Source organism: Ambystoma mexicanum, chromosome 14 (genome assembly GCF_040938575.1).
Source record: "Ambystoma mexicanum isolate Mex_15411 chromosome 14, UKY_AmexF1_1, whole genome shotgun sequence".
NCBI lineage: Eukaryota > Metazoa > Chordata > Amphibia > Caudata > Ambystomatidae > Ambystoma > Ambystoma mexicanum.
The window spans coordinates 616,845,191-616,868,797 of NC_090940.1; the positions used below are offsets into that span (position 1 = coordinate 616,845,191).

A 23,607-nucleotide genomic window follows, 5' to 3' on the forward strand; every position below is an offset into this window, starting at 1 on the left:
TCGCTGCTGTGGGGCCGTCTGAGTGGCCTGAGAGGGGATCTATTTTTGCCGGCCCCAGAGCAGGCGCCTGTGGGGTTTCCTAAGTGACAGCAGCAGGGGCAGCATGCCAAGGCACGGGCAGGGAGGGCTGGTGCTTTATTTAGACCCCAGGGCGTCTCCGGTCAGGTGCAGGTGCGAGGGCCACATGCCGAGTGCGACGCCGCTAATCCCCTGTAAAGGCCCCGGCCCCGGCACCATAGAGGGGGCTCCAGGCCAGGCCTGCCCGTGCCAGGCCGGCTGAGTGGCAGAGTTCTGATCCAGCAGGTGGGCTGCGCTGGTGGTCTCCGTGGTAAACACGGGGAGCCCTTCCACATGGCTCCACGAGGCGGGGAATGCCAGCAATGAAGAGAGATAGCGGCTCATTAAACGCTCCCAGCGTGAAAAGCCCACCGCGCAGGGCCTGCTACACCCTTCCGAGCCCGGGCCGCGTGTGTGAGTGAGGATGAGAGGAGAGGAGAGGGGATGAGAGATCCGAGGGGAGGGAGAGTATAATGGAGACACACCCGGCGAGCCAGCCAGCCAGCCAGCAGGGAGCTGAAACACTAAATGCCCCCCGAAAAGGCACGTTTTTGCCAGCAATCGGCTGATGTGGAGGTAGGGGTATTAAAAGTCATCGAGGTGATGACAACACTTCTGTGGACCCCTAGGGAATTGACTGCCCTGCTCGCAGTCACTCCCCTCGGGGTACACATAAGGAGGAGAATAGACACTTCAACCCCATTATACACAGTTCATTAGAATAAAACCGGGAATGCCAGGCGTAGGCCTCCCTCTACCCTTGCAGGACTCGATTCTAGCTGTGTTTTAGGACTGCAGTGAATTATTCAGCTGTCTCTCAAAACCAGCGAAGTGAGGTACCCTACTCAGTGGCTCTGTTGGGCGTGGGCCTCTCCCCCATAATGCAGGATCGCAAGTCTAGCTGAAGCGAGGTACCATACTCAGTTGCTCTGTTGGGCGTGGGCCTCTCCCCCATAATGCAGGATCGCAAGTCTAGCTGAAGCGAGGTACCATACTCAGTTGCTCTGTTGGGCGTGGGCCTCTCCCCCATAATGCAGGATCGCAAGTCTAGCTGAAGCGAGGTACCATACTCAGTTGCTCTGTTGGGCGTGGGCCTCTCCCCCATAATGCAGGATCGCAAGTCTAGCTGAAGCGAGGTACCCTGCTCAGTGGCTCTGTTGGGCGTGGGCCTCTCCCCCATTATGCAGGACTCTCATGTCTAGCTGTTTTCGCAGAACAGGCAGGATTCCTGAAAACCAGGCATTCAGGCCTACCGTGAGTAGCTGCAAAGCATATAAACCACTAACCAAAAAAAACTCTAAACTCTCAACATACTCATATTGCTCAAAAACGAACACAACCACCTCCCGCACCGCAAGCCGCATGCACTTCACCACACCGCAACAACACAGACCGTACCAACAGCACACGAGGACTGACATCGCTCCAATACCGGCACCAAAGCTCAGCACCCGGTGTATAGCAAGCTGAAGCTGCCAACAGAACACCACTCCTTTCACTATCCTACTCCCTTCTTCCTTCACCCTACTAACCCACCCGCCTTCTTGTTTGCAGATCTGCCAGAGCGCCTGGGGACCAACTCCATTGGTGACAGTGCGCGGCACAAATACCTTTAACATTTAACAGAAGTGTTAACATCACCTTCTCGGCGTTTAACACCCGTACCTCCAGCAAACACAGCTTATAAGGCGAGCCATGCAAAGCGCACATTTTAAACCCCAGAACGTATGTAATATATAAAATAATGGATTGCCGTGTTATTAGAGTGCCAACTGGCAACATGGGGCACTTGCACTTGGTCGAAGCCCCTTTCATTTGAAAAAGTTGAAAGGCCACGCGCCTTCCATGAGACACACCATGTGAGGAAATGAGAGAGAACGTGTGAGGGCGTCAGAGGGAAGAGAGGTGGGGAACAGAAAGGGGAGGGAGGGGAGCGAGGTAGCGAGACAAGAAGAGAGGGTGACAAGGAGGGGGAGTGACAGAGACTTCGCAGGAGGGTGCCTGTGCTTGAGGGCAAGCAAGAGCTCCCTCTTGTCCTGTTGACTGGAACCTGCCTGGTCTGGTTGGGGCGGGGTAAGACCCACGTCCGTAGGAAGTGCGAGCACCCTTTAGCCGCACCTGCTGGACACCACACTGGGGCGGAAGCTGTTGAGGGGCCTCTTTTAAACAGTGATTCGAGTTTAGGGGTTGAGTCAGGAACCTTCTAAATCATTAAACGTGCTTACAGAGGGCCCCGATGAAGGATGGCCAGCTCTAGACATGCACTGCAAGGATCCTGCTGGGGCAAGAGCTGAAACTCACGGGCTCCCCAGGAAGACGTACTCACAAGACGCCAGTCCAGTTTCCAACACGAATGCACGGATCACAGGTGCCCGCATCATTTTACACACAGAGAAGGGTGGTTGAAATAAGCGCCAGTAGCGGAAAGATGGTGGCTTGCCCTTTGCAGGAATCTATCATGACTTGTGGAAGCATAAAAAGGCCATGAAAGACAGGGAGTGGCAAATGGTTTCTTGAGTGGTCACACCAGACTGAACCAGTCACCTCAGGGACAGACAGGTTGTGGTGATTACGGGGTGCCACCCCATTCAGTGAGACACATTGGGGAGCTGCCATCTTGTCAAACGGCAGATTCATAGGACTGTTGCGGAGGATGGACCAGGGTGAAATGGTGCACTGTGCCAGGAGGGTGCTGAAGGACACCCACCTTTCTGGGGTGATGGTGCTGCCAAGTAAACAGGCAGGGAAGAATGACCCAGGCCCCGGGCCGCATGAAATGCAGGACGATAGAGGGTCTGGGAGTTTAGACGTGGGGTGGGGGAATACGGCGCGAAAGCGTAGGGAGGGGCGTCCGAACGGCGCCACAAGAAACAAAAGCCCAGGAAGGGCAGGAAACAGCACCTGGGAAGATGCGAAATGTAACAGCAAGGGGTCAGGGGGGTAACCCGGCCACCCCCAAGAAGGAACAAAAGGCCGGGGGGGGGGGGGGGGTATAAGTAAGCCTGGAAAAGGAGAGGCGGCACAAACCAGATAAGAGCTCACCTCTCTCGGGTAGGCTCTTAGTGCCTGGATAAGGGGGAAGGAAAAATGTTTGCCACCCAACAATAATAACGGAAGAAGAACGGTGCAGGCAGGAGCAGGTACGCCGAGTACTCTCTCGGTACACGGTCCAAGAAAGAAGGAGCAAGCGGAAGTAAGAACGCTGAGTACTCTTTCGGTACACGGTCCAAGACATGTCGTAGGCGGCATGTGCCCAGGAACGAAGGCCCAGGTATAACAAGGACTCAGGAGGAGCCTTGGGCAACTTCGGGACTGGACACAAGGTGCCCAAAAGCATATGGCAGTGTAATTATTTTGTTGTGTTGTATTTTCTGTAAGAAAATAAAATGCCTACGGCCTACAACTTTTCCATACACATAAGTTGTCTGTGTTTTATTGATTAGGTAGGGATCTGGTAAGAGAAGCAAAGTGAACCCACACTACTCAGCCTAAGAGTGGCGCAGACCGCGGAACAACCGTATGTGGCGCCTAAACCTGGTCGACTAGGCAATGGAAGCCCAGAGGAAGTCTACTAAGGAAAGGCCCATTGGGGGAGGGGCGGTTGGACTGTGGTTCTCCAGGCACGGCAAGCATGGATTTTCAGGGGGAATTCAGAACGGATTCCATCTGTTTTGACATGGTGGAAAAATCGGGTGGATTCCAAACAAATCCTTTGTTTTTCTTCCAGTGTGAAAACGCATGCTTGCGGACAACGATGGTGCAATTTGCAAGGGGAGCGGGACAGCAACGCGGATATGTAGATCACATTCCAATAGCTATAAAATCCCCCCCCCCAACCCCTCCGGATCCAAAAGGAAATCCTACAAACATTTACGCCTTTCTTTCAAACCTGGATTAGAAACATTTTTCTGCACTAATTGGCCGGGCGGGGATTCCGAGCTCAGTCGATGGCGGCTGCTGGAAAACCGACCCACACATTTGACGCATACTTGCGCCCGGTGCCAAGCGGCCTGCATATGCGGCATAAAAAGACAAAGAAACGTAAATAAGAAATCATTTCTATTATTTAAGGCACGTGCAGCAAACACATTACACACAAATTATAGACAAGTGTGTGAAGAAGCGAGAGTGTGGGAGCCCCTCCACTGAGAACTAGCATGGCCCAAATACCCTGTACTATGGAGTTTCGTTTCTTTATTTGTACCGCGCACCGAACCCTCAGGTAACTGGGCGCCAAAAACTTAAGCGAGTGTTACAGACAGTTTACAACAACAAAAACAACAATAAGTGCGTTGACCATAGTTACATAGGGGTCGAGAGTGTGTGAAGAAGCAAGAGTGAGGGAGCCGCTCTACCGAGAACGAACATGGCTTCAATACCCTGTTCTACAGAGTGCGCGAAAAAGCAAGAGTGAGGGAGCCGCTCTACCGAGAACGAACATGGCTACAATACCCTCTTCTACAGAGTGTGTGAAGAAGCAAGAGTGTGGGAGCCCCTCTACCGAGAACGAACATGGCTACAATACCCTGTTCTACAGAGTGCGCGAAGAAGCAAGAGTGAGGGAGCCGCTCTACCGAGAACGAACATGGCTGCAATACCCTCTTCTACAGAGTGTGTGAAGAAGCAAGAGTGTGGGAGCCCCTCTACTGAGAACGAACATGGCTCCCTCTACTGAGAACGAACATGGGTCCAATATCCTGTTCTACGGAGTGCGTGAAGAAGCAAGAGTGTGGGAGCCCCTCTACTGAGAACGAACATGGCTCCAATACCCAGTTCTACAGAGTGCGTGAAGAAGCAAGAGTGTGGGGACCCCTCTACTGAGAACGAACATGCCTCTAATACCTTGTTCTTCCGAGTAGCATTCCTGAATAGTTTTGTTTTAAAATAAAAGTGTAGGAAGTAGTTGAAACGTGTACTTAAACAGCAGGAACATGTGTTTTGGGGTTTGTATTGTGTATGCGAGGGGGCGTGGTGATGGGGTTTGTGGGGAGCGGTGCAGGCCAGTAGGGAACATAGCTCCACTACTTCTTTTCGTACACTTCGACCACTGCCCTCTACTGAGAACGAACATGGCTCCAATATCCTGTTCTATGGAGTGTGTGAAGAAGCGAGAGTGAGGGAGCCGCTCTACTGAGAACGAGCATGGCTCCAATATCCTGTTCTACGGAGTGCGTGAAGAAGAGAGTGTGGGAGCCCTGCTACTGAGAACGAACATGGCTCCAATATCCTGTTCTACGGAGTGCGTGAAGAAGCAAGAGTGTGGGAGCCCCTCTACTGAGAACGAGCATGGGTCCAATATCCTGTTCTACGGAGTGCGTGAAGAAGAGAGTGTGGGAGCCCCGCTACTGAGAACGAACATGGCTCCAATATCCTGTTCTACGGAGTGCTTGAAGAAGCGAGTGTGGGAGCCCCTCTACTGGGACGAGCATGGCTCCAATATCCTGTTCTACGGAGTGCGTGAAGATGCAAGAGTGTGGGAGCCCCTCTACTGAGAACGAGCATGGGTCCAATATCCTGTTCTATGGAGTGCGTGAAGAAGAGAGTGTGGGAGCCCCGCTACTGAGAACGAGCATGGCTCCAATATCCTGTTCTACGGAGTGCGTGAAGAAGCGAAAGTGTGGGAGCCCCTCTACTGAGAACGAAAATGGCTCCAATATCCTGTTCTATGGAGTGTGTGAAGATGCAAGAGTGTGGAAGTCCCTCTACCAAGAACGAGCATGGCTCAAATACCCTTTTCTTTGGAGTGTGCAAAGACAAAGACATTATTTGAAAGTCTTCAAAAATGTACCCCAATCCCATCCAAGGAGTAACTGGAAATGCAACACCAAAAGCACTTCTCCAAAAGATGGGAGACAACGTGGAGCCCCGTCTAGGTGTAGTTGGCAGACTGACGTCGAAGAACGCACCCCACAGAATCATCTTCAAAAGGAAGAAGCAAGCACACACAAATGTTGTGCCCGTTAGTGTAAAGCAAGTGACAGCATCACATAGGCTATGGTATGTTTCTAAGTCTTGGACAGGATCGTAAGAATCGACCAGTCTTGGCTTTCAGGCTCACATCACAATGCATTCTGGGATTTGTAGGCCTCACTGATGAAGCCCAACTAGGCGGAAACATGTTTGGGGATGCTTGTGGTCTCATGTAGAAGGGATGTGACCTAGCAGTTCAGGCTGGACTGCCCCTTTTGGGGTGGGTCCAAGCCTGATTTGCATATGGTCTTTAACCTTCTGTAATGGCTTGGCAGGCGAAGAACGATGGTCTGGAGGGTTGCCCAGAACAATGCCAGAAGTTAAGATTCATTCTAAACCTTCCAGCCATCACCTCTTTGTGTTTGCTTGGCCTACGTGTTTAATACAGGCATTCAAAGTGACGTTCTAACATTGCCAGAACCTTAAGAATCTGATTTCAGAGCTGCAGGTCAGCATAGCTTTAGGAAACAGAGTGTGACTGTGGTAGGCTGGCGAGAAAAGTGGCCGGCGGCCTGTCTGCATTACTAGCCTTACAGCTTGCACATGCTGCAGGCGGCTGAAGAGAAACATTTACCCATGTATTTATTTAGCTCTCCAGATGTTTGGACTACGCCTCCCATGATCCCTCATCATGGACTACGGTAGCTGGGAATGCCGGAAGTGCAGGTCCAGCATGCTGGTATGGGACAGTTTTTTGGTCAAAGTGGGCCATTTGGTTCGATGAGTTACTTCACTGTGCAGCCAGTAGTTTTGACAAGTTACCAAGAAATATTTGTTAACACAGAATTTGCAACCGTTTTCACCCAATCCCCCCCCCCACCCCTCCACCCCCATTGGGTAGCACTCAAATAGTCTGCCACAAAAGAAACAAATTGCTATGTGTTCCAGGCCAAAATGCTGCACCAGCCTGACGCTGTCAGCTGGGGTTGATGGGAGTTGTAGTCCAAAACATCTGGAAAGCCAAAGGTTGCAGTGTGTGGAACCTAGATGCATATGTTGGAATTCTGGAAGGGCCCTGTCATTCTCACATAGTAAATGAAATTAGTAGCATGTGGTTGCTTAATAGCATCTGTTATACCCCAAACGTCATTTTGGCTGAGGCAGCGGGCAAAAGGAAATGCTCCAATTTAATAAGTATAGATCTCCCTTAATTCTGGCGACCCCGGCCCTGGGCTCACGTACAAATGCTGCAGGCCACCACCGGTGTGTAGAAAACACCGGTGAAAATAACCCTCCCCCCCCTCTCCCCAACGTCACAAGTACAAAACCGAGGAAATGGCATCTTGGCTGCAGCACGCGCAGAGCATTCTGGGGGATTGCAGAGTTTCCTGTTGGAAGATCGTATCACTCTTTCTGGCATGTGAGTGCTCAGGACCGGCATTAAAGCCCAGGAGACGGAGAAGGGGAACCGGGCGCTGCGAGTCCATAGTTGGCGCCGAAGCCTCTTGGCTGAGCCCACCCTGTAAACATGTTTCAAGTTAGTGGGTGAGGGTAGGGATGGGCAGGATTACAGGGGGACAGCTGGCTAGCTCTGCGGTAAATACTAATTAAATGTTCCCAAACTGAGCTCCTGCTTCTTAAGAAGGCGTCGCTCTGATTCGCGGAGCTGCCAAACATGGCTATGGGAAGCGCCAAAAACAAGAACGCTGCCAACGTAGCCTTTCCTCGGATATGAAGCCCAGTGACCAAAGCCCTAGGCAAGTGACAAGCCACAGCAGGTAGAGGTAGTGAACGTTGCCCATCCAACTGGGCGGGAGCACAGCCTGAGCAAGCAGGCTCAGCAGGGGAGAGCTACTGAGATGAGTGAATGCTACCCAAATGCACCCTTCGTTCGGTTTTTGTTAGCACAAGCCATTTTGATTTGACAGACTCCACTAGGACTGTTTTATTTACCGTTTTGATGGTCGAGACTACTCCCATTTTAGCTAAAGGGCAGAGTAGGAGTTTCTCCATTCCCAACATTTTCAATAAAGGTTTTACAAATTGTATCCATTGTGTCAGTGGCAATACTTGTGATAGCATGCCTTCTGTATGCTACCCACATGCCCACAGCCCATCCAACAGCACTGGAGCACGGCAAGCAGTCCCAGTAGAGAAGAGTTAGTGAATGCTACCCACAAGGTCACTGCCCTGGCACATGTAGAGACGAGACTCACACCAACATACACAAAACTAGGGGCACGGGATGGGCAATAATGATCTGTGGGGTTGAGACTGTCACCAAGAGGTGGAAATCAAGGACCTGGGAGTATAAAACTGACCGTAATCACCTAGGAGGACGAGACTGATGACAAGAGACACAAATCAAGGGCCTGATATATGTTAAGTCATTTATAACACGCCTGTACACAAGTGTTTCTACGCGCGACAAGACAAGGAGCAGAAAGAGAGGGGACAAACAACGAACCTGTTAGGCATGGGTCATTCAGATTGCGCAGATGCGGGTAAGAGAGGAGGGGAGAAGTGCCAGGGGGGTGGGGAGGTAAGGAGAAGTGCAGGTGACTCAATAAGTGCTGCCAGAGGGTGGCTCTTAAGTGCAGAGAGAAGGGACTGTAGGGTTGCAGGTACAGACCCTTAAGTGCGGAGGGAGCCCGGAGGCAGTGCAAGGGCAACTGGACATGCAGGAGCCTGGGCCAGAGTTCAGGGGTGGCCAGGTGATAGGAAGCAGAGCAGTCAGGTGCATCAGTACGGGAGAGGAAGAGAGAAAGCGGAAAAGGAAGTGACTGGGACTAAGAAAGTGACACGAGACTGACACCATGATCCATTGACAAGCTGCCCTAGTAGCCTATTAGAGAGAGGCTTCCCTTTAGAGGATGTCACATGTAGGAATCGACCAGGTCCATGGAGAACACGTGGCCAAATACCTTACCACTGCAGGGCATTTTAACCTTTTCAATTGAAATGACCTCCCAACACGTTGAGACCCCACCCGCAACTTGAACGCGACAGAGCTTAACAGATTTTCTTGAGTGGCCACTAGGCGTTTCAGCTCACCGGCTGCCTTTCTTTATCTGCCGTGCAGAGGACAATGCCCATGTCCCGTAATGATGTGCAAGCGCCAAGCCTCCGTCGCTGCCCTAGTTAGACTTTTGCCACAGAATCAAGCCTGAGGCTGTTGGTGTGCACATGTTCCCTAAGGCAGCCTCGGTACTTTCAGTCTAAAGGCTGTGTCACTTTTAAGGTGTAATTGATGGCCAAGACATACCTCCTTAAAAGCTGTCGAGTATCACAGACGTCTCATTCTGCTGTCAGCTCTTTGGTGTTGTGCGGGGACCATCCGTGGAGATGACTGCCCAAGGCGTGGCTTATGTTATGCAACTTTAATGTTAACTCCAGGGATATCACCCTCTCCAATGTGCATGCACCAAACAGCTGTCTCACCCACAGGGAAAGCGTCGGGGCCTTTCAACTCTTTCAGTTCAAATGAATACCGAGTCTCGGGGGCAATTTTATAACACAGCAACACACTTTTTAAAATAAAGGACATTAAATGAGTGCTTTGCACCCTGCACTTTACAGGATGCCTTTGCTGGTGTCCTCAGGCAGTCACCTTCCTCGAGGCTCTTGCAGTATCCAGCAACATTCTCATCTCCTTCTTGCCTTTTTAGCTCCCCGCTGGCTACCTGTTCCATGACAATCTGCAGCGATTAACCCCCGCATTGCATTCCTGTGTCTACATTACAACTTAAGCACTCCGCGGATGCCTCTGACTTTTCCCGCCCAGCAGTATGCAGGGGGGCCGAGACATCAAGTTTGAAACACCATTCTGCTGTATAGTGTGTCTTATAAATAAACTCAAACTGCTTGTGACCTAAAATAAATTATGTACCATTTCCCCCTGAGCGTTTTGCATTTTAAAACCGTAGAAAATAGACTACATCAGTGCGGTTTGTTTTTGCCATATCATATGCAGGCTGGCTAGGCTTGCGCCATCTCAATGACCGACACACACAGAGACAGGCTTTTCCCACTACAAGCCAGGGGCCCCAACCATTCTGAAATGGGCCCCAGCACATCATCGGGTGGCCCTGGGCCCTGAATCCAGCAGCTTCCCAGGCCACGAGACGGTGAGCAGGAAAGCACAGAGCCAGCGCAGCGCAAAGCCCCAAGAGCAAGACCCTCTAGGCTCTTACCAAAGCAGACGCCGCGGTGCGGCACGAAGGTCTTGCAGGCCGACGCGATGGCCATCTCCGCCGAGACGACGGCTTTAATGATGAGGTCCTCCACGTGGGCCATCAGCTCTGCAAGACAGGGGGGAAGCCGTGAGAAGAGGGGCTGGGGTGAGAAAAGGGGAGACGCACACGAGATAGGAGAAAGAGAGGGAGGAAGGAAGAGGGGCGAAGGGAGAAGAAAAAAGGGGGGAAAGAGAAGGGTGCGGGGAAGGAAAGGGGGATAGCGAGAGGGAAGAACGAGCAAAAGAAGGGGAGACACACAAGAGACGGGAGAAAGCGAGAGGGAAGGAGAGAAGCAGGGAGAAGAAAAAGAGGCAGAGAGAAAGAAGGGTGAGGGAAGAAAAGGGGGATAGCGAGAGGGAAGAACGAGCAAAAGAAGGGGAGACACACAAGAGACAGGAGAAAGTGAGAGGGAAGGAGAGAAGAGGAGTGAGGGGAGAAGAAAAAGAAGGGGGGAGAAAGAAGGGTGAGGGGGAAGAAAAGACCAGAAACGGGGAGGGCGGGAAAAGGGGGATAGCAAGAGAATAACGAGTAAGAGAAGGGGAGACACACAAGAGACAGGAGAAAGCGAGAGGGAAGGAGAGAAGCCGTGAGAAGAGGGGCGGGGGGGGGGAGGGGAGACGCACACGAGATAGGAGAAAGAGAGGGAGGAAGAGGGGCAAAGGGAGAAGGAAAAGAGGCAGACAGAAAGAAGAGTGAGGGGACGAAAAGGGTGATAGCGAGAGGGAAGAACGAGCAAAAGAAGGGGAGACACACAAGAGACAGGAGAAAGCGAGAGGGAAGGAGAGAAGCAGGGAGAAGAAAAAGGGACAGAGAGAAAGAAGGGTGAGGGAAGAAAAGGGGGATAGCGAGAGGGAAGAACGAGCAAAAGAAGGGGAGACACAAGAGACAGGAGAAAGCGAGAGGGAAGGAGAGAAGCAGGGAGAAGAAAAAGAGGCAGAGTGAAAGAAGGGTGAGGGAAGGAAAGGGGGATAGCGAGAGGGAAGAACGAGCAAAAGAAGGGGAGACACACAAGAGACAGGAGAAAGCGAGAGGGAAGGAGAGAAGCAGGGAGAAGAAAAAGGGACAGAGAGAAAGAAGGGTGAGGGAAGAAAAGGGGGATAGCGAGAGGGAAGAACGAGCAAAAGAAGGGGAGACACAAGAGACAGGAGAAAGCGAGAGGGAAGGAGAGAAGCAGGGAGAAGAAAAAGAGGCAGAGTGAAAGAAGGGTGAGGGAAGAAAAGGGGGATAGCGAGAGGGAAGAACGAGCAAAAGAAGGGGAGACACACAAGAGACAGGAGAAAGCGAGAGGGAAGGAGAGAAGCAGGGAGAAGAAAAAGAGGCAGAGTGAAAGAAGGGTGAGGGAAGAAAAGGGGGATAGCGAGAGGGAAGAACGAGCAAAAGAAGGGGAGACACACAAGAGACAGGAGAAAGCGAGAGGGAAGGAGAGAAGCAGGGAGAAGAAAAAGGGACAGAGAGAAAGAAGGGTGAGGGAAGAAAAGGGGGATAGCGAGAGGGAAGAACGAGCAAAAGAAGGGGAGACACAAGAGACAGGAGAAAGCGAGAGGGAAGGAGAGAAGCAGGGAGAAGAAAAAGAGGCAGAGTGAAAGAAGGGTGAGGGAAGAAAAGGGGGAGAGGGAAGAACGAGCAAAAGAAGGGGAGACACACAAGAGACAGGAGAAAGCGAGAGGGAAGGAGAGAAGCAGGGAGAAGAAAAAGGGACAGAGAAAGAAGGGTGAGGGAAGAAAAGGGGGATAGCGAGAGGGAAGAACGAGCAAAAGAAGGGGAGACACAAGAGACAGGAGAAAGCGAGAGGGAAGGAGAGAAGCAGGGAGAAGAAAAAGAGGCAGAGTGAAAGAAGGGTGAGGGAAGAAAAGGGGGAGAGGGAAGAACGAGCAAAAGAAGGGGAGACACACAAGAGACAGGAGAAAGCGAGAGGGAAGGAGAGAAGCAGGGAGAAGAAAAAGGGACAGAGAGAAAGAAGGGTGAGGGAAGAAAAGGGGGATAGCGAGAGGGAAGAACGAGCAAAAGAAGGGGAGACACAAGAGACAGGAGAAAGCGAGAGGGAAGGAGAGAAGCAGGGAGAAGAAAAAGAGGCAGAGAGAAAGAAGGGTGAGGGGAAGAAAAGGGGGATAGCGAGAGGGAAGAACGAGCAAGAGAAGGGGAGACACACAAGAGACAGGAGAAAGCGAGAGGGAAGGAGAGAAGAGGGGCGAGGGGAGAAGAAAAAGAAGGGGGGGAGAAAGAAGGGTGAGGGGGAAGAAAAGACCAGAAACGGGGAGGGCGGGAAAAGGGGGATAGCAAGAGAATAACGAGTAAGAGAAAGGGAGACACACAAGAGACAGGAGAAAGCGAGAGGGAAGGAGAGAAGCCGTGAGAAGAGGGGCGGGGGGGGGAGAAGGGGAGACGCACACGAGATAGGAGAAAGAGAGGGAGGAAGAGGGGCGAAGGGAGAAGGAAAAGAGGCAGACAGAAAGAAGAGTGAGGGGACGAAAAGGGTGATAGCGAGAGGGAAGAACGAGCAAAAGAAGGGGAGACACAAGAGACAGGAGAAAGCGAGAGGGAAGGAGAGAAGCAGGGAGAAGAAAAAGAGGCAGAGAGAAAGAAGGGTGAGGGAAGAAAAGGGGGATAGCGAGAGGGAAGAACGAGCAAAAGAAGGGGAGACACAAGAGACAGGAGAAAGCGAGAGGGAAGGAGAGAAGCAGGGAGAAGAAAAAGAGGCAGAGAGAAAGAAGGGTGAGGGAAGGAAAGGGGGATAGCGAGAGGGAAGAACGAGCAAAAGAAGGGGAGACACAAGAGACAGGAGAAAGCGAGAGGGAAGGAGAGAAGCAGGGAGAAGAAAAAGAGGCAGAGAGAAAGAAGGGTGAGGGAAGGAAAGGGGGATAGCGAGAGGGAAGAACGAGCAAAAGAAGGGGAGACACAAGAGACAGGAGAAAGCGAGAGGGAAGGAGAGAAGCAGGGAGAAGAAAAAGAGGCAGAGAGAAAGAAGGGTGAGGGGAAGAAAAGGGGGATAGCGAGAGGGAAGAACGAGCAAGAGAAGGGGAGACACACAAGAGACAGGAGAAAGCGAGAGGGAAGGAGAGAAGCAGGGAGAAGAAAAAGGGACAGAGAGAAAGAAGGGTGAGGGAAGAAAAGGGGGATAGCGAGAGGGAAGAACGAGCAAAAGAAGGGGAGACACACAAGAGACAGGAGAAAGCGAGAGGGCAGGAGAGAAGCAGGGAGAAGAAAAAGAGGCAGAGAGAAAGAAGGGTGAGGGGAAGAAAAGGGGGATAGCGAGAGGGAAGAACGAGCAAAAGAAGGGGAGACACACAAGAGACAGGAGAAAGCGAGAGGGAAGGAGAGAAGCAGGGAGAAGAAAAAGGGACAGAGAGAAAGAAGGGTGAGGGAAGAAAAGGGGGATAGCGAGAGGGAAGAACGAGCAAAAGAAGGGGAGACACACAAGAGACAGGAGAAAGCGAGAGGGCAGGAGAGAAGCAGGGAGAAGAAAAAGAGGCAGAGAGAAAGAAGGGTGAGGGGAAGGAAAGGGGGATAGCGAGAGGGAAGAACGAGCAAGAGAAGGGGAGACACACAAGAGACAGGAGAAAGCGAGAGGGAAGGAGAGAAGCCGTGAGAAGAGGGGCGGGGGGGGGGGAGAAGGGGAGACGCACACGAGATAGGAGAAAGAGAGGGAGGAAGAGGGGCGAAGGGAGAAGGAAAAGAGGCAGACAGAAAGAAGAGTGAGGGGACGAAAAGGGTGATAGCGAGAGGGAAGAACGAGCAAAAGAAGGGGAGACAAGAGACAGGAGAAAGCGAGAGGGAAGGAGAGAAGCAGGGAGAAGAAAAAGAGGCAGAGAGAAAGAAGGGTGAGGGGAAGGAAAGGGAGATAGCGAGAGGGAAGAACGAGCAAAAGAAGGGGAGACACAAGAGACAGGAGAAAGCGAGAGGGAAGGAGAGAAGCAGGGAGAAGAAAAAGAGGCAGAGAGAAAGAAGGGTGAGGGAAGGAAAGGGGGATAGCGAGAGGGAAGAACGAGCAAAAGAAGGGGAGACACACAAGAGACAGGAGAAAGCGAGAGGGAAGGAGAGAAGCAGGGAGAAGAAAAAGAGGCAGGGAGAAAGAAGGGTGAGGGAAGGAAAGGGGGATAGCGAGAGGGAAGAACGAGCAAAAGAAGGGGAGACACACAAGAGACAGGAGAAAGCGAGAGGGAAGGAGAGAAGCAGGGAGAAGAAAAAGAGGCAGGGAGAGAGGGGGCGAAGGGAGAATGATAATGTGTTATTTATATAGCGCCTTAATCCAAAGCGCTTTACAGAGCACATATTTACATACAATATAACCCAACCGAAATTGGTACTCATTTATCGACCTCGGAAGGATGAAAGGCTGAGTTGGCCTTGCCGGGATTCGAACCTGCGACCTGCAGATCGCGCTCAGATCGCAGCAGCGAGCACTCAACCCGCTGAGCTATCTTAAGAGGGGGAGACAGAAGGAGAAGGGTGAGGGGGAAGGAAAGACCAGAAATGGGGAGGGGGGGATGATAGCGAGAACAAAGAGCAAGAGAAGGGGAGACACACAGGAGATAGGAGAACGCGAGAGGGAAGGAGAGAAGCAGGGAGAGAGGGGGCGAAGGGAGAGAGAGATAAAGAGAAGGGTGGGGGGGGGAGGAAAGACCAGAAACGGGGAGGGGGAAACGCAGCAGGAGACACGAGAAGAGAAAGAAGAAAGCGACAGAAGAAACGGGGAAGGGGAGAGAAGACAACGATGGAGGAGAGAGAAGCAGGGAGAAAAGGGGAGGGGGGAGAGAATAGGGGAGATTAGGAGACAGAGAAGGAAAAGAAATGGGTGATCGAGAAGAAAGAAGGGAGGAGACAGAAGAACGGAAGAGGAGGACAGAAAGAGAAGCGGGGAGAAGAAAAAGGGAGAGGGACAGTTTATACGAGAAAATAGAAGAGAAGAAAAAGAGGGGGAAGAAACAGAAAGGGGGCGGGGAGAAAGAGAGAATAAGAGAAAGACATTGAAAAAATGGGAGGGAGGGAATGGCAAGAGAAAAACAGAAAGAACGATAGAGACAAAAAGAGAGCGGATGAAAGAGGGGGCGAAAGGGGCGTGAGCAAGGCAGGTCAAGCAAGGCAAAGCTCGGCGAGTTAGAGCACGTGTGTCAGTGATGGTGAAGGTGTGAGAGTGAACATGGACTGGGGGCACACGTCCGGCAGCAGGGGCACGGTGTGGGCAGAATCTCGGCGGGTGTGCCAGCCCTCTAGTGCATTTCCCTTCCGTCCTCCCTCGGAGAGCCCGAAATCATTCAATGCCGAGTAGATCGTAGTACCACAGCGCCCCCTACTGCACGAACCAGGAAACGCGAGTGGGTTCCGAATTGGCAGGAGCAGACAGGCGTTCCTGGATTGCATCCATGTGTGGGGCGTGCTTTATGAGGAGGATTTTAATACAAATGAATGTATCACGAAACAATTCGATGTGGCGAAGTTGCCGCACCGGAAAAGGCACATTGAGGTAGAAGCAATCTAAACACTGATAATGAAAGCAATAGAGAGCCACGGGCCCCGATGGGCTGAGCATAGTGTCTCTGGTTGTGCTGGGTAGTACTGGTGACCAAGCACGATGCTGGGGATCAGAACGACATCGTACGTATTTAAAAGCAAGCCCCCCCCCCCCCATGAGTAATCGGCCGAGCTTCCGTCCAATAGCACTGCAGTAACATCTATGCCACTCTGGCCTTGCAAGATCTGGGGAATTAGACATCAGCTCCCGATTCCACACAGGCGTCCCATCAGGATTGGGATGCCCACTAAATGGCCTTACAGTTGGAATATTGCAGCAGTAAAGTTTGGCAAACTCCGGCCATATGCTCTACATGGCATCTACCGACCTCCCTTCAGCAGGCGACTAGCACCTACCGACCTCCCTCAGCAGGCGACTAGCACCTACCGACCTCCCTTCAGCAGGCGACTAGCACCTACCGACCTCCCTTCAGCAGGCGACTAGCACCTACCGACCTCCCTCAGCAGGCGACTAGCACCTACCGACCTCCCTTCAGCAGGCGACTAGCACCTACCGACCTCCCTTCAGCAGGCGACTAGCTCCTACCGACCTCCCTTCAGCAGGCGACTAGCACCTACCGACCTCCCTTCAGCAGGCGACTAGCACCTACCGACCTCCCTCAGCAGGCGACTAGCACCTACCGACCTCCCTTCAGCAGGCGACTAGCACCTACCGACCTCCCTCAGCAGGCGACTAGCACCTACAGACCTCCCTTCAGCAGGCGACTAGCACCTACCGACCTCCCTTCAGCAGGCGACTAGCACCTACCGACCTCCCTTCAGCAGGCGACTAGCACCTACCGACCTCCCTCAGCAGGCGACTAGCACCTACCGACCTCCCTCAGCAGGCGACTAGCACCCACCAACCGCCCTTCAACAGGCAACTAGCACCCACCGACCGCCCTTCAGCTGGTGACTAGCACCTACCGACCTCCCTCAGCAGGCGACTAGCACCTACCAACCGCCCTTCAACAGGCAACTAGCACCCACCAACCGCCCTTCAACAGGCAACTAGCACCCACCAACCGCCCTTCAGCTGGCGACTAGCACCCACCGACCTCCCTTCAGCAGGCGACTAGCACCCACCGACCTCCCTTCAGCAGGTGACTAGCCTCTACCGACCTCCCTTCAGCAGGCGACTAGCACCCACCGACCTCCCTTCAGCAGGCAACTAGCACCCACCGACCTCCCTTCAGCAGGCGACTAGCCTCTACTGACCTCCCTTCAGCAGGCAACTAGCACCCCCCGACCTCCCTTCAGCAGGCGACTAGCACCTACCGACCTCCCTCAGCAGGCGACTAGCACCTACCGACCTCCCTTCAGCAGGCGATTAGCACCTACCGACCTCCCTCAGCAGGCGACTAGCACCCACCGACCGCCCTTCAGCTGGTGACTAGCACCTACCGACCTCCCTCAGCAGGCGACTAGCACCTACCGACCTCCCTCAGCAGGCGACTAGCACCTACCGACCTCCCTCAGCAGGCGACTAGCACCCACCAACCGCCCTTCAACAGGCAACTAGCACCCACCAACCGCCCTTCAGCTGGCGACTAGCACCCACCGACCTCCCTTCAGCAGGCGACTAGCACCCACCGACCTCCCTTCAGCAGGCGACTAGCCTCTACCGACCTCCCTTCAGCAGGCGACTAGCACCCACCGACCTCCCTTCAGCAGGCAACTAGCACCCACCGACCTCCCTTCAGCAGGCGACTAGCCTCTACTGACCTCCCTTCAGCAGGCGACTAGCATCTACCGGCCTCCCTTCAGCAGGCGACTAGCACCTACCGACCTCCCTTCAGCAGGCGACTAGCCTCTACCGACCTCCCTTCAGCAGGCGACTAGCACCCACTGACCTCCCTTCAGCAGGCAACTAGCACCCCCCGACCTCCCTTCAGCAGGCGACTAGCACCCACCGACCTCCCTTCAGCAGGCGACTAGCCTCTACCGACCTCCCTTCAGCAGGCGACTAGCACCTACCGACCTCCCTTCAGCAGGCGACTAGCACCTACCGACCTCCCTTCAGCAGGCGACTAGCACCTACCGACCTCCCTCAGCAGGCGACTAGCACCCACCAACCGCCCTCTGCTCAGGTGACTAGCACCCACCGACCTCCCTTCAGCAGGCAACTAGCACCCACCGACCTCCCTTCAGCAGGCGACTAGCACCCACCGACCTCCCTTCAGCAGGCGACTAGCACCCACCGACCTCCCTTCAGCAGGCGACTAGCACCTACCAACTTCCCTTCAGCAGGCGACTAGCCTCTACCAACCTCCCTTCAGCAGGCGACTAGCCTCTACCAACCTCCCTTCAGCAGGCGACTAGCCTCTACCAACCTCCCTTCAGCAGGCGACTAGCACCTACCGACCTCCCTTCAGCAGGCGACTAGCACCTACCGACCTCCCTTCAGCAGGCGAATAACACCTACCGACCTCCCTTCAGCAGGCGACTAGCACCCACCGACCTCCCTTCAGCAGGCGACTAGCCTCTACCGACCTCCCTTCAGCAGGCGACTAGCACCTACCGACCTCCCTTCAGCAGGCGACTAGCACCTACCGACCTCCCTTCAGCAGGCGACTAGCACCTACCGACCTCCCTCAGCAGGCGACTAGCACCCACCAACCGCCCTCTGCTCAGGTGACTAGCACCCACCGACCTCCCTTCAGCAGGCAACTAGCACCCACCGACCTCCCTTCAGCAGGCGACTAGCACCCACCGACCTCCCTTCAGCAGGCGACTAGCACCCACCGACCTCCCTTCAGCAGGCGACTAGCACCTACCAACCTCCCTTCAGCAGGCGACTAGCCTCTACCAACCTCCCTTCAGCAGGCGACTAGCCTCTACCAACCTCCCTTCAGCAGGCGACTAGCCTCTACCAACCTCCCTTCAGCAGGCGACTAGCACCTACCGACCTCCCTTCAGCAGGCGACTAGCACCTACCGACCTCCCTTCAGCAGGCGAATAACACCTACCGACCTCCCTTCAGCAGGTGACTAGCACCTACCGACCTTCCTTCAGCAGGCGACTAGCACCCACCGACCTCCCTTCAGCAGGCGACTAGCACCTACCAACCTCCCTTCAGCAGGCGACTAGCCTCTACCAACCTCCCTTCAGCAGGCGACTAGCCTCTACCAACCTCCCTTCAGCAGGCGACTAGCACCTACCGACCTCCCTTCAGCAGGCGACTAGCACCTACCGACCTCCCTTCAGCAGGCGACCAGCACCTACCGACCTCCCTTCAGCAGGCGAATAACACCTACCGACCTCCCTTCAGCAGGTGACTAGCACCTACCGACCTTCCTTCAGCAGGCGACTAGCACCTACCGACCTGATCAGAGCCTTTTGGGGAACGCACTTCATAAGTGGGGCATCCAGAAGGGACTGTTAGAACCCCGATTGCCCCTCATAACGATACCACTATAGACGTAAGACTGAACATGTCAGGTCATGTAACCAGGAAGATAAGTCCGTTCTTGGGGTTGAGGCAGGGGTGCGCACCGACACCTGCCGCCATGCCTCTTTTATTTGTACCTTGGGGTTGAGGCAGGGGTGCGCACTGCCGCCATGCCTCTTATTTGTACCTTGGGGTTGAGGCAGGGGAGCGCACTGCCGCCATGCCTTTTTTTTGTACCTTGGGGTTGCGGCAGGGGTGCGCACTTGTGCCACGCCTCTTTAATTAGTACCTTGGGGTTGAGGCAGGGGAGCGCACTGCCGCCACGCCTCTGATTTGTACCTTGGGGTTGAGGCAGGGGAGCGCACTGCCGCCATGCCTCTTTTATTTGTACCTTGGGGTTGAGGCAGGGGTGCGCACTGCCGCCATGCCTCTTATTTGTACCTTGGGGTTGAGGCAGGGGAGCGCACTGCCGCCATGCCTTTTTTTTGTACCTTGGGGTTGCGGCAGGGGTGCGCACTTGTGCCACGCCTCTTTAATTAGTACCTTGGGGTTGAGGCAGGGGAGCGCACTGCCGCCATGCCTCTTTTATTTGTACCTTGGGGTTGAGGCAGGGGTGCGCACTGCCGCCATGCCTCTTATTTGTACCTTGGGGTTGAGGCAGGGGAGCGCACTGCCGCCATGCCTTTTTTTTGTACCTTGGGGTTGCGGCAGGGGTGCGCACTTGTGCCACGCCTCTTTAATTAGTACCTTGGGGTTGAGGCAGGGGAGCGCACTGCCGCCATGCCTCTTTAATTAGTACCTTGTGGTTGAGGCAGGGGTGCGCACTTGCGCCACGCCTCTTTGATTTGTACCTTGGGGTTGAGGCAGGGGTGCGCACTTGCGCCACGCCTCTTTAATTAGTACCTTGGGGTTGAGGCAGGGGTGCGCACTAGCCCACGCCTCTTTGATTTGTACCTTGGGGTTGAGGCAGGGGTGCGCACTTGCGCCACGCCTCTTTAATTAGTACCTTGGGGTTGAGGCAGGGGTGCGCACTGCCGCCATGCCCCTTTTATTTGTACCTTGGGGTTGAGGCAGGGGTGCGCACTGCCGCCATGCCTCTTTGATTTGTACCTTGGGGTTGAGGCAGGGGTGCGCACTTGCGCCACGCCTCTTTAATTAGTACCTTGGGGTTGAGGCAGGGGTGCGCACTGCCGCCATGCCTCTTTTATTTGTACCTTGGGGTTGAGATAGGGGTGCGCACTGCCGCCATGCCTCTTTTATTTGTACCTTGGGGTTGAGATAGGGGTGCGCACTGCCGCCATGCCTCTTTTATTTGTACCTTGGGGTTGAGATAGGGGTGCGCACTGCCGCCATGCCTCTTTTATTTGTACCTTGGGGTTGAGATAGGGGTGCGCACTAGCCCACGCCTCTGATTTGTACCTTGGGGTTGCGGCAGGGGTGCGCACTTGCGCCACGCCACTTTCATTTGTATTTGTTGGACTTGTTTCATCAGCTAGCAGATGTTAGATCTTTTCCGCCTAAAATTGGTCGTTTAAGTGTGTAGCCTTTGCCGAGGATATAATGATTTTCGGTAGAACCCCAATTGGACTTTCTCGGTCCCTGGCTGCATTTGAACAGTGTATAAGAATTGAATGGTCTAAAAAGAAATGCTGCTGAATCATGGATAATGGTCTGTAGTAAGGGAAGAAGGGTTTGTGATTATAAAGGGGGCCTGTAAGCATGGTAATCATTTAATGTACCCAGTCTTTCCACGCTACTCAACATGGAGGCCTAGGATGATTGGGGAAAGACTGATTGGTAAATTGGCCCACCTAGTCGCCCAAATGCGACAGATACATGTTCAATACTGCGTTTATTCATGATGTCCCCATGCACGACAGCAATGCTTCTTCCCGCTTTGGAAAGGTTGAGGCTTCCTACAAGGCGCTCCTTTGATGGGATGGAGGGCTGCATGCGGAGACGCAGTTTCAGGCTTCCGAGCTGCCTACCAATAGTGTTTATCCAATTTGAATTAGAATTACAACCATTAGATTGGATGGTAGAATATAAGGAACTAAAGATATTCCATAAGATTCTGAATCCTTGCATGTCGAGCTGGGGAATGTCTGTTCTGCAGGTTCATCAGAGGTCATGAGGAGACTGTCCACCTTAGGGAATATAGGGTCAACTTGCGCATATTTAGAAAAAATCCAACCTTGATAACAACGCAAGACAGACAGTGAGACTGGTGCACTCCGTGCGAAACGGTACACAAGTACGAAGCATTATAAGAATCCAATAAACAAAATAAGGGCATCGAAGTCTATTTCCAGACCTTAGGAAACGAAGGACTCATTTTAGATTCAGGGAAATATTTCGAGTACATTGGACGCAGTGCGGCCAAGGAGGGGTCTTACGGTGCTGCCGTCTGTGCCAGATGGAAGACGGATCATGGAAACACTGGATTGGATTGGGAACTGTATGGTTGAGAGATCGCTGGTTAAAGCCCTTCGTTTCTGATATACCGTTGAACCAAGCGGACTCCTTGTGGAGACTCCTACTTACGGGCAAGAAGAAATCGATCATCATTGCACTTGGACACTTTCCTCGAGGGGGGGGGGGGTGTCCCGTGCTAGGGGAACCTTATACAAGGATCTTAAATCCACGTTTTTAGTCAAGTGATTATCAATTCTAGGTGTTCTGATATTTTCAAGATCGTTTTCTTGCATAGACTTATGTATGCGGACATTAAATGTATTGAAGAGAAGGAACATCAATCATTGTTTTTGGATGGTTTCTCGTTATTTATGTATAAAGGTTTGTAAACCGTAACACTAATAAATAAGCACCCCACACTTGTAAACCTCGCTGAGAACATAGGTACAACCACTAGTAAACTCCCACCAGTGAATGTGGGGGCGGAGGGGGGGGGGGTTGGAGGGAGGATTCTTACCAACTATAGCACTGCAGGGTGTGACCCACCACCCAGACTGGCAATCTTACAATAGTAATACCCAGCCACCAACCCGGATCCCCTGTGAGAGGTCTTTAAAAGCACCCTTGTTACCATGCAGCAGTACTTAGAATAAACAAGACCGTGCGCAGAACTCCCACACGGGAATGTATTTTTAGGGGAGACATGTGAAATCACCCCAGTATTTGAAGAAGAGGGGTGTAAGCTTGCTTATGAAACTGGGGACAGTCATGACAGGATATTCGGGGCAAGGGACACCCCCCCCCCCCACACCTGAGGAGGAAGCAGATGTGAGAAGGCCAAGTTATCAGAAAAGGACCATGAAGGCCACCCCTAACGCTAATTTATGTGTTCTCGTCGAATTCCAACTAGCCGAATATGTTTTATGCATGTTTATTTTTACCTGTTTTTTTGGCCCCAAAAGCAGGCGCAGACTCCCGCACCACACTCTGCCCCAACCCTTCCCCACCCAATACTGCCTGACCCTAACCTAGTACCATCTCCCTTCACGAGGTAAAAAAAATATAAAAAACGAATTGGGCAAGTTCAGGTTTGAGAAGATATGATGGGGCAGTAATACCGCTTGCACAGGGTGTAGATGGACTTCCATGGAGTTGCATGCAGGAGCACCTCATATCTTTTCTTTATTATAGAGTGTCCTCTGATTAACAAATAAACCATTTACACTCTTATAACCATACAGAAGTAGTACACAATATTAAGTCCTTGGGTCTCCCAAATGGGGAATATACGAAGGGTCAGCACGACTTGACGTTACTGCAAGAGGTAGGACCCCCACACTCGTGATCAGGCCCTACGTCTCCGCAATTACTACGCGGGTAAGAGTCACACTGTTAGGTGTGCATTACCAAGAGCCACCCCAGCCGTTGCGGACAGCTGCGTGACCAGAAGAAAGACAAACACAGACGTCTTGAGTGGGAGGGGAGAGGGCTGGGATTTTTGGCAAAAGCAGCCATTTAAACAATTAAAATTACAAAAAATGTAAAAAATGTAAACCAATTTGCAAACTGCCTCTTTTTAAAATGTTGAAAAGTTTTCATTCCTAATGATCACTTCCAATATTTATTTTAGTCCTAGTAAAAATGTTGCTCGTCTTACTGAGCATATATATATATAAGAACTAGCAGAAGTACCTGTTCTCAGAACGGTTCTATAGACAGACCTAACACTCATTAATTGTTGAAAAGAAATGATCCTATAGGTCACTGTTCTGCCTTACCCTGGCATGGTCCAGTTCGTTGAGGTGCATTGCGATGCAAATATATCGGGAATAGCGCATCCTAGGGTCTTCCAACGTGGTTTTCAAGGTCCCATAGGGACCTTGAGTTTTGTTTGTGCCGGAACCGGCTGAGAAAAATGGTTTCTTTCCCTTCCTAGTGAACATGGTTTACAGCTTCGTCGGCAGGCACCATCTCGCAAAAAATCCTTTGGAAAAGTAATTCCACCTGATGCAGCAAACATTGGAAACTTCTGGAATGCTACCTGCCTTCACCTTTGCCTCCAAGGTCCATTCGCCTCATACATTTTTTGTT

At 52.6% G+C, this 23,607-nt stretch overlaps 1 protein-coding gene across 5 annotated transcripts in view; it reads right to left on the bottom strand.

Annotated features, from left to right (window-relative positions):
• Nucleotides 1-23,607, bottom strand: part of TTLL5 (tubulin tyrosine ligase like 5) — a 769,178-nt gene that overhangs the window by 607,008 nt on the left and 138,563 nt on the right. For all 5 annotated transcript variants that reach the window (XM_069638032.1, XM_069638034.1, XM_069638033.1 and 2 more), the window contains one exon: nucleotides 10,161-10,268. In XM_069638032.1, coding sequence (XP_069494133.1) covers nucleotides 10,161-10,268 — 108 coding nt within the window. The remainder of the gene's footprint in view (nucleotides 1-10,160; nucleotides 10,269-23,607) is intronic.